The 10,947-nt window shown below is 38.6% G+C and overlaps 1 protein-coding gene across 1 annotated transcript in view; it reads right to left on the bottom strand.

Annotated features, from left to right (window-relative positions):
- Positions 1-653: 653 nt before the first annotated feature.
- Positions 654-10,947, bottom strand: part of ESYT3 (extended synaptotagmin 3) — a 51,050-nt gene continuing 40,756 nt past the window's right edge. The window contains exons 21-23 of the mRNA XM_044754496.2: positions 5,215-5,320; positions 4,323-4,372; positions 654-3,985 (exon numbers count right to left, since the gene is read on the bottom strand). Of these exons, the coding sequence (XP_044610431.1) occupies positions 3,949-3,985; positions 4,323-4,372; positions 5,215-5,320 (193 nt within the window). The 3' untranslated portion in view covers positions 654-3,948. The remainder of the gene's footprint in view (positions 3,986-4,322; positions 4,373-5,214; positions 5,321-10,947) is intronic.

Here is a 10,947-nt window from a genome sequence, read left to right as displayed (position 1 = left end):
CCACCTTCCTCTACTTTATATGTGGGATGCCTACCACAGCATGGCATGCCAAGCGGTGCCATGTCCGCACCTGGGATCTGAACAGGCGAACCCCGGGCTGCCGAAGCAGAATGTGTGCACTTAACCGCTGCACCACCAGGCTGGCCCCCAAATGGGTAAATTTGGTTTCTGTTACTCTATCCTGGTTAAAAGTGGAAGTTTAGAAGTATTAAGTCTGAAAATATGTAGGATTTCTTAGGTTTTTATTATTTTTCTCTAATTTTATCACATTGTAGTCAGAGAATATGGTCTTTTTGGTATTGAATCTTTGGAATTTTTGAGACTTTTGTGGCTTTCCATGTGATGAATTTTATACATGTTCCACATGTTCTTTAAAAAAAGTCTAATCTCTATTTGATATATAGTGCTATTATGTGGTTTAAATCTGCTTCATTTCTATCAACTTTTTATTTGCTTGATTTGTTAGTTTATGGAACTCAGATTTCTCTATGGGTTTGTCTAATTTTGTTTTATATATTTTGAGCCTATTTTATAAGTACTTATAAATTCATAGTTGATAGTATCTTCTTGATTAGTATCTCTTTATTGCTACTCATGCTTCTTGCCTTGAATGCAATTTTGTTCTTTTTCCTTTTTTTCTTTTTAATTTATTCACTAATCTTTTTCTTGTAAAATATAAGACATCCTAAAATGGAATAAACCATAAATGTCTAGTGTAATAAATGCTTATAAAGTGAACACCCATGCAACAACCAAGAAATAGAACTTCACCAACACTCCGAAAGGCCTCTCCCACCCACCATGTGTTCCTTCCCCCACGAGGTAACCATTAGTTGACTTATGTTAATTACTTCCTTGTTTTATTTAGTTCTGCCACTTTTGTATGTATGCCTAAACCAAGATAGTTGAGTTTTGCCTGTTTCTGAACTTTATAAAAATGCAATCATATTATATATTCTTTTTTAATGTTTTTTATTTTGTTCAGTATTATGTTTATATTATTCATCCCTGTTGTAATGTGTAGGTGCAGGTCACTTGTTGTCATTGCTGTCTAGTATTCCTCTATGAATATTCCACAATTCATTTATCTGTTCTACTGGGGATTGACATTTGGGTTGTTTCTAGTTTTTGGCTATTGTGAACTTGCTGCTGTGAACATTCTTGTATATGCATCCTCGTACACTTGTGTGCAAGTTTTTAGACTCAATATCCAGGAAATAAAATGCCAAGTCCTAGGGGAAAATACTACTGTGTTTTTGAACCCAGTTTTTGCAGAAAACTTTCGTTGTTTGCTTGCTTGTTAATATTTCTTAAACTATCAAGACTTATTAATTTTACTAACATTTTATGGGTTTCTTTGCTCCCTCGTTTCTCCTGTGCCACTCCTGCCTTCATGTTACTTTTTTTTTTTTTCCCTGAGGTAGATTCATTTGTTAGCATGGCTGCTAACAGAGCGGTGTAGGTCCATACCCGGGAATTGAACCTAGATTGCCAAAGTGGAGTGCGCCAAACTTAACCACTAGACTGCTGGGGCTGGCCCATATTTTCCTTCTTTCTGAAATACATCTAGTGGCCATTTTTCAGTTTGCTATTCCCATTTGTTGCATATTTTTAAAATTGTTTTTGTTTTATAATTTTTGCCTGTGAGCTTCCCTTTAGTGGGAACTGTCTGCTGCAGTAGTCCCATGTGTGCCCTGGATGGATGTGGCAACCCAGGGGCCAGTTTTGTGCTTGCCTGTCAGGGCTTCTCATGGTTCCAGGTTCTAAACCAATTTCCACATTGGTATCAAGGTTTGGGGGTTTCCACACCAAATCAGTTGTATGTAACTTCTGACCCTGTGCTCCTGTAGGCAGATTAGCTGATTGTTTCCACCCACTGCTGACAACCAATTCCTTGTCTTCATTGGCAGCCAAGGTGTTTAATGATGACACAACACTTCTCAGGCTCCTTGTCCCTGACACAGCAGCCTTGCCTCCTGTCTGGTGTGTGCTGAAGTTCTGGTTCCCTTCAACACTTAAACTCCCCTTTTACCCTTAGTGCTTTAGAGCTCCTCTTTGGGCCATCACCAGGAACTTTCCCTGTGTTACTTTTTAAGTAACCGTGTTTAAAATAAATGTCGTTCACAGTTTAACTAGGTTTTCTATGTCTTCGGAAGAGGCAGGCTAGGTTTTCACTTGTCTGCTTTGTCTGCCATCTTGATCGGTGGTAGTTTTAGGGTTGCATTAGCAGCCTGTATCAGGATGGGATATGTGATGCCTTCCCTTACACTTCTCTGGTGCCTTAGCATCTTCAAGGCACTTGTCTATTCAGTGAACGTTACAATGTCATTGGGAGGCAGACAGGACAGGCATCAGTTGCCCTATTTTGTCATTCAAAATAGAAATCTCAGCAGAAACAAATTTTATTACATATGTACCACGTACTCAGCATATGCTGTCTTGGATAACGTGGGTGAAAATCAATTTAAGTAGCTTATAGTTCAGTTGGAGAGTAAGCAAACATTAAATGCCAAACACAATACAAGTAATTGCTTAGCATGTGACATTAGCAGATACCTGATAAAAATTTTTTTAAATTAAATGTTACAAGGCAGGGAATTGTTAAAATGAAAAATGCACAGTATTGACAGTAAATACTATAGGTGGTGGGGAGAGGCCATTTCAGTGTGGACTGGCTTAATGGAGGAGGTGGGTTTAAAATAGGCCTTTAAGAGGCAAGTAGGATTTGAGTAGGCAGGATATAATATTTGGACTATTCTGGTATAGAGCATCTGCACATGAGTAAAGTAGCGAAAAACTGGAGACCAAATTATGTTAGGTCTAAAAAGCAAACTGAGGAGTGGGTTTTAATCTTGTAGAATAAAGGACATCATAGATAGTTTATATGTGGGAGAAACATGACAAAAATTTTAATATGTTACCATTTTTCGTAAATGTGGCAGTAAAGGCTGTGGTGGGGACAGGAAACTGATGGCAGGGGGTGTTGCCTGAGTGGAAGGAGAAAAGAGGATTTGACCTCAACAACAGCTCTAGGAACATCAGAGAGGACAAGAATATTTGGTTTTATAAAGTTTGAAATGCAAAAGAGGCACTTGTTTAAATACACAATTTACATATTTTGCTTTTTACATGTTTGTTATTTAGGTGCACAAGCCGTCTCTTAGAAAAGTAGAGAATTCCCACATCTGTCTGAGAGAGAATCAAACAGCCTTTTTCCTTTCTGGCACTGGTGCTCTGTAGCAGTCTCCAGTGCTCTGCAGTGGGAGTGCAGACGTGGCCCTGGGTTTGGAACTTGGCTTGCATTTTCCTGTGGAAATCATGCCACATGCTGGAGTTTGGTCCCAGACCATCTCACACTGGAGATTTTAGCTCAAGGTATATCGCTGTAACATTGTTGCCATCAGAAAGGTACATTTTAGTTCCAAATCAGCTATAGGAACAAATCCCCAGGCAGCGAAGTACCAGCGGTGGCAGCTAGAAGGGTTAAGTAGTGTTAGGTCTTGGCACTTTCGGCGGGGGTCACTTTTTATTCCCATAAAAGAAACCTCCTCCCTTGGTCAGTTAGTGCCCAGGAATACTGGTAGCTGCTCCAGGAACAGACCTCCCTCACCCTGTGTCTGAGACACGATGCTTTTGACACGCACATTCAGGCAAGTCCTAAGTCAGATGGTCTGTATTACCTACCAAAGGTGAAAACTCGCCACTGAGGTTTGGACAATTTATTAGGCATGAATACCCCATTTCTTTCTGGATTTGAACAATTAAATCCAACCAAGAGAGAGTAGTTCTTGCTTTTCCATATGTTTACCTCTTCCTAATACTATCCAGTCATGCAGTTAAATTTCACACAAGAACGTATGTATATATTTTCAGATGGCTGTTCTGGTTTAAATTACAAAATATACATATGTACACGTTTTCATATAAAGGTGATAATGGTGCTCATCATCAGCTTCTGGGCTGTCCATCTGGAGTCAGCTCATACCTGTAAGACAGTTGGGATCAGACTTGTGTTAGTATTGAGGGTGTGCTATGGCAGCATCAGGACAAGCCCCCTAGTCTAGCCTGCCTGGGCCTCTGTAGGGCCAGGGAACCCATCTCTCTGTAAATTGGCCAGCCAGGGTTAAGGCCAGAGTTTACAGAGGTCCTTTAGGAGAGTCAGATCTGCAGGCAGTTGAGATAATACTCTGTCCCTCTCCTTGATAACCAAAGGAGCTAAGATGTACTGAAAAGGGAGGGACTTGGGAGAGAGATTAGGTGGAACCATCTGAGACACTGTCCTGAGTAGCAGATTAACATGATAAAATGAAGGGTTCACTTACCATTGTGAGAAGCCCTTAATCAGATCTTCTTTTGATAAGTCAATCAGTACCTAAACAACCACAAATAATCAGTTCCCTTCCAAAAAACTGCATTAAATGAAACATTGGGATAAATGGAATTGATCACAAAAATGGCCTCCTTGAGTTTTGGAGTTTTGAGCAGGGGCCGTTTCCTTTGGCTTTCAACATGGAGCCTCTCCAGAAGGACTGTACAGACACTGACCTCAGTGTCCTGGGAAAAGGTGAATTCCTGTTTGGAGTTAAACCTCGGGAATTTATTTATGAATGTTATGGAAAGAGAGAACAACTTGCCTTTACTCATTAACTAATTCGTAATTTTAAGCAAGATACCATAATTATCTCAACTACAAAAATGGGGATAGTAGCACCTACTTCATAGAAGCTTTAAAAAGATGAGTATAAGAAGGTGTTTATTAAAATACAACTGCAAAGTATTATACAAATATCATTCTTTTTTGTCTCTTCTTGGCATCTTCCTGAGGATTACATTTCCTCTACTTCTACTTTAAGTAAAATCCCATCACCACAAAAATCTTGACATGATGAGATCCAGAGTTCACACAATGCTGTATTTATCAAAACAATTCTTAATACCATAGATGTTCAAATATTTGTGCAATGATGAATTTGGATAGATTCTCGAGTTTGTTAAAATAGAGTTTATCATATTAATTTGTACATCTATATTGTTTAGTTTCAAGAGTATTTTTAAAAAATCAAACACACATAAAATTAAAAAACCTCCCAATGAGGCTACACCCTCCTTGAGGTCTGTTCTGGTAACAGCCAGATGATCCCATCAGAATTTCTGCAAGGGCAGGTGCCACCAATGAGCTGCAGTTAGAGTACCAGGAGCCCCTCTTGTACTTACTTTTCCTAGCTCCTTCCTTCTGTGTGAGCCAAGTGGCCTACTGTTCTTCACTGCGACGTCTAGTGACCTCTTCTTTACTTCTTCCATGGGAACAAAAAATTCAAATCTTTAAGAAGCAAAAAGTCAGGAAATGAGATTTACATATTTTAATCATTTTTGTTGAAAAGCTAAAGTGTTTCTCCCATTTTCCTACTTTTAAAACAGAAGATGTAGACCACTAAGGGGAGCATCTAGAATAGTATTGGCTCAGCAGATACTGAGTGCATCATTATTACAGATAATCACTGTCTTGTTATTCACAAACCCTGGAAGTGTCAAGAGGCTGTTTGCCTGAGAAGCGCCTCAGCCCTTTGCTTTCTCTGACTCTGTCCTGGCTGCTGCGCTTTCAGCTGCCCCTTCTCACTCTGAACGGTGCCTTCTCATAGGACCACCTCAACCCCTTTTGAGTTGTTTCTTCTGACCCACTAAGGGGTAGGATGCTGAATAGTTAGGTTTGTTGGAGTTGCATGGAAAATAGTGGCCTCTTCCCTCTTCTGCTTATGGAGTAAGGCAGAGGAATCTTAGTGTACAGGCTTTGTCATGTGTTCACAAGAAGCCTCTAGACTCCTTACTTCCAGGTTTTGGGCGGTTTTTCTGTTTTTCGTTGAGGAAGATTGGTCCTGAGCTAACATCTGTGCCAGTGCTCCTCTATTTTGTTTGTGAGTCGCCACCATAGCAGGGTTGCCAACGAGTGGTGTAGGTCCACACCTGGGAACCAAACCTGGGCCACCAAAGCCGAGTGTGCTGAACTTAACCACTAGGCCATGGGGCTGGCCCATTTTTTTTTTTAATCTTTTTTAATTAATTTTTTATTGAGTTATAAGTGATATAACATTTTATTAGTTTCAGGTGTATAACATAATGACTTGATATTTGTACATATTGCAAAATGATCACCACAGTAAGTCCAGTTTACATCTGTCACCATACATAGTTACAAAATTTTTTTTCTTGCCATGAGAACTTTCAAGATCCACTCTGCTAGCTACTTTCAAATATGTAATACAGTATCATTAACTATAGTCACCATGCTGTACCTTATAGCCCCAGGACTTATTCATTTTATAAGTGGAAATTTGTACCTTTTGACCCCCTTCACCCATTTTGACCACCCCCCACTCCCTGCATCAGGCAACTACCAGTCTGTTTTCCATATTCATGAGCTTGGTTTTTGGGTTTGGGGTTTTTTTTAGATTCCAAATACAAGTGAGATCATATGGTAATTATCTTTTTCTGTCTGACTTATTTCACTTAGCATGATACCCTCAAGGTCTATACATGTTTCACAAATGGCAAGATTTCAGTTTTTATATCTAAATAATATTCCATTGTGTACACACAGTCACGCATCACTTACTGACAGGAATACATTCTGAGAAATGCATTGTTAGGCAGTTTCCTAGTTGTGTGAACATCATAGAGTGTACTTCCACAAACCTAGATGGTATAGCCTACTACACACCTAGGCTTTATGGTACTATCTTGTGGGACCACCTTGTATATGTGGTTCTTTGGTGATTGAAACATCATTATGTGGTGCATGACTGTCCCACATTTTCTTTATCCATTCATCCATCGATGGACACTTAGGTTTTCTCCATTATCTTGGCTGTTGTGAATAATGCTACAGTGAACATGGGTTGCAGATATCTTTTCGGATTAATGTTTTCATTTTATTCAGATAAATACCCAGAAGTGGAATTGCTGGATCATATGGTAGTTCTATTTTTAATTTTTTTGAGGACTCTCCATACTGTTTTCTTTCTTTTTTTTTCTGAGGAAGATTAGCCCTGAGCTAACTACTGTCAATCCTCTTCTTGCTGAGGAAGACTGGACCTGAGCTAACATCCATGCCCATCTTCCTCTACTTTATATGTGGGACGCCTACCACAGCATGGCTTTTGCCAAGCGGTGCCATGTCTGCACCCAGGATCTGAACCGGTAAACCCTGGGCCGCCGACAAGTGCAACTGCGCCACCGGGCCAGCCCCTCCATACTGTTTTCCATAGTGGCTGCACTACATTTCCACCAGCCATGCACAAGCGTTCCTTTTCTCCACATCCTTGCCAACACTTGTTATTGCTTGTCCTTTTGATAGTAGCCATTCTAACAGGTGTGAGGTGATGTTTCATTGTGTTTTGATTTGCATTTCCGTGCTTATATTAGTGATGTTAAGCACCTCTTCATGTACCTGTTGGCCATCTGTATGTCTTCTCTGGAAAATGTCTATTCAGATACTCTGCTCATTTTTTATTCAGATTGTTTGTTTTTTTGCTATAAATATATGTATTGTATAAATTCTTTATATATTTTGGATATTAACTCTTTATCAGATATATGATTTGTAAATATTTTCTCCCATTCATTAGGTTGCCTTTTCATTTTGTAGCTGGTTTCTTTTGCTGTGCAAAAGCTTTTTACTTTGATGTAGTCCCCACTTGTTTATTTTTGCTCTTCTTGCCTTGCTTTTGGAGTCAGATTTAAAAATCCAATGCCTATTGGCTAGCCTGGTGGTGTAGTGGTTAAGTTTGTGCGCTCCACTTCAGTGGCCTGGGTTTGGTGGGTTCATATCCCGGGCATGGACATAAATACCACTCATCAAGCCATGCTGAGGCAGTGTCCCACATACAAAATAGAGGGCACAGATGTTAGCTCAGTGACAATCTTCCTCAAGCAAAAAGAGGAAGAGTGGCAACAGATGTTGGCTCAGGGCCAGTCTTCCTCACCAAAATAAAATTTCAACGCCAAGACTGATGTCAAGAAGCTTACCGCCTATGTTTCCTTCTGAGAGTTTTATGGTTTCAGGTCTTACATTCAAGTCGTTAATCCATTTTGAGTTGATTTTTGTGTATAGTCTAAGATCATGGTCCAGTTTCCCCAACATCATTTATTGAAGAGACTGTCCTTTCCCCATTGTATATTCTTGGCTCCTTTGTCATAAATTAATTGACCATATATGTGTGAGTTTATTTCTGGGCTGTTTTGTTCTGTTGACCTTTGTGTCTGTTTTTATGCCAATACCATATAGTTTTGATTACTATAGCTTTGTAATATAATTTGAAATCAGGGAGCATGATGCCTCCAGCTTTGTTCTTCTCTCTCAAGGGTCTTTCATGGTTCCATACAAATTGTAGGATTGTTTGTTCTATTTCTGTGAAAAATGCCATTGGAATTTTGATAGGGATTACATTGAGTCTGTAGACTGCTTTGGGTAGTATAGATATTTTTAACAATATTAATTCTTCCAATTCATGAGCATGAAATATCTTTCCATTTATATGTGTCATCTGCAGTTTCTTTCATTGTTCTATAGTTGTCAATATACAGATCTTTCACCTCCTTGGTTAAATTTATTCCTAGGTATTTTATTCTTTTTGATGCAAGTGTAAATGGGATTTCTCTTGCTGATAGTTCATTATTAGTGTGTAGAAATCCAATAGATTTTTGCATGTTGGTTTTGTATCTTGCAACTTTACTGAATTCATTGATTAGCTGTAACAGTTTTTGGTGGAGCCTTTAAGTTGTTATATATATAATATCGTGCCATCTGCAAAAATGAGAGTTTTACTTCTTCCTTTTTGATTTGGATGCCTTTTCTTTCTTTTTCTTCCCTAATTGCACTGGCTAGGACTTCAAATAGTATGTTGAAAAAAAGTGGTGAGAGTGGGCATCCTTATCTAGTTCCTCATCCTAGAGGAAAAATTTGTAACTTTTCACCATTGAGCATGATGTTAGCTGTGGGCTTGTCATGTATGACCTTTATTATGTTGAGGTACATTCCCTCTATTCCCACTTTGTTGACAGTTTTTATCATAAATGGGTGTTGAATTTTGTTAAATGCTTTTTCTGCATCTATTGAGATGATCATATGATTTTTATCCTTCATTTTATTAACGTGGTGTATCACACTGATTTGTCAATGTTGAACTATCCTTGCATCCCTGGAATAAATCCCACTTGATCATGGTGTATGATCCTTTAATGTATTGTTGAATTCAGTTTGCTAATATTTTGTTCAGGATTTTTGTATCTATATTCATCAGGGATATTGGCTTGTAATTTTCTTTTCTTGTGGTGTCCTTGTCTGGTTTTGGTATCAGGGTAATGCTGGCCTTGTACAATGAGTTTGGAAGTGTTCCTTCGTACATTTTGGAAGAGTTTGAGAAAGATTGGTATTAATTCTTCTTTGAATGTTTGGTAGAATTCACCAGTGAAGCCGTCTAGTCCTGGACTTTTGTTTATTGGGAAGTTTTTGATTACTGAGTCAATCTCCTTACTAGTAACTGGTCTGTTCAGATTTCCTGTTTCTTCATGATTCAGTCTTGGTAGGTTGTATGGTTCTAGGAACTTACCCATTTCTTCTAGGTCATCCAATTTGCTGGCATATAATTGTTCACAATCCTTTGCATTTCAGTGGTATCAGTTGTAATATCTCCTCTTTCATTTCTGATTTTGTGTCCCCTTCTTTTCTTGATGAGTCTAAGTAAAGGTTTGTCAATTTTGTTTATCTTTTCAAAGAACCAGCTCTTAGTTTCATTGATCTTTTCTATTGTCTTTTAGTCTCTGTTTCATTTTTTTCTGCTCTGATCTTTGTTATTTCCCTCCTTCTGCTAACTTTGGGCTTCATTTGTTCCTTTTCTAGTTCTTGAGGTGTAAAGTTAGGTTGTTTCTTTGGGATTTTTCTTGTTTCCTGATGCAAGCATTTATTGCTGTGAACTTCCCTCTTAGAAACTACTTTTGCTGTATCCCATAAGTTTTTTTTTTTTTTTTAAAGATTTTATTTTTCTCCTTTTTCTCCCCAAAGCCCCCCGGTACATAGTTGTATATTTCGTTGTGGGTCCTTCTAGTTGTGGCATGTGGGATGCTGCCTCAACGTGGCCTGATGTGCAGTGCCATGTCCGCGCCCAGGATTCGAACCAACGAAACACTGGGCCGCCTGCAGCGGAGCGCGCGAACTTAACCACTCGGCCACGGGGCCAGCCCCCTGTATCCCATAAGTTTTATTTCCATTTGTCTTAAGGTATTTTTTTATTTCTCTTTTGATTTCTTCTTTGACCCACTGGTTGTTCAGTAGCATGTTGTTTAATCTTCACATATTTGTGAATTTTTCAGTTTTCTTCTTGTAGTTGATTTCTAGTTTCATCCCATTGTGGTTGGAGAAGATGCTTGATATAATTTTAGTCTTAAGTTTATTAAGACTTGTTTTGTGGCCTAACATCTGATCTATATGGAAAATATTCCATGTGCACTTGAGAAGAATGTGTATCCTGTTGCTTTTCGATATAATGTTCTGTATATACCTGTTAAGTCCATCTGGTCTAATGTGTTGTTTAAGGCCAATATTTCCTCATTGATTTTCTGTCTGGATGATCTATCTATTGATGTAAGTGGGGTTTTAAAGTCCTCTACTATTATTGTATTGCTATTTCTCTCTTTAGGTCTGTTAATATATGCTTTATATTTTTAGGTGCTCCTATGTTAGGTGCATATTTACAAATGTTAGACCCTCTTGTTGGACTGCCCTCTTTATCACTATGTACTGCCCTTCTTTGTCTCTAACTATAGTCTTTATTTTAAAGTCTGTTTGTCTGATAGAAATATAGCTAACCCAGCTTTCTTTTCATTTCCATTTGCATGGAATATCTTTTTCCATCCCTTCACTTTCAGTCTGTGTGTGAAGTGAGTCTTACATTT

The sequence above is a fragment of the Equus asinus genome, chromosome 21 (assembly GCF_041296235.1).
Source record: "Equus asinus isolate D_3611 breed Donkey chromosome 21, EquAss-T2T_v2, whole genome shotgun sequence".
NCBI classification, from domain to species: Eukaryota; Metazoa; Chordata; class Mammalia; order Perissodactyla; family Equidae; genus Equus; species Equus asinus.
Note: the sequence above shows the minus strand (reverse complement) of the source record. Positions and strands in the feature narration are given on the sequence as shown.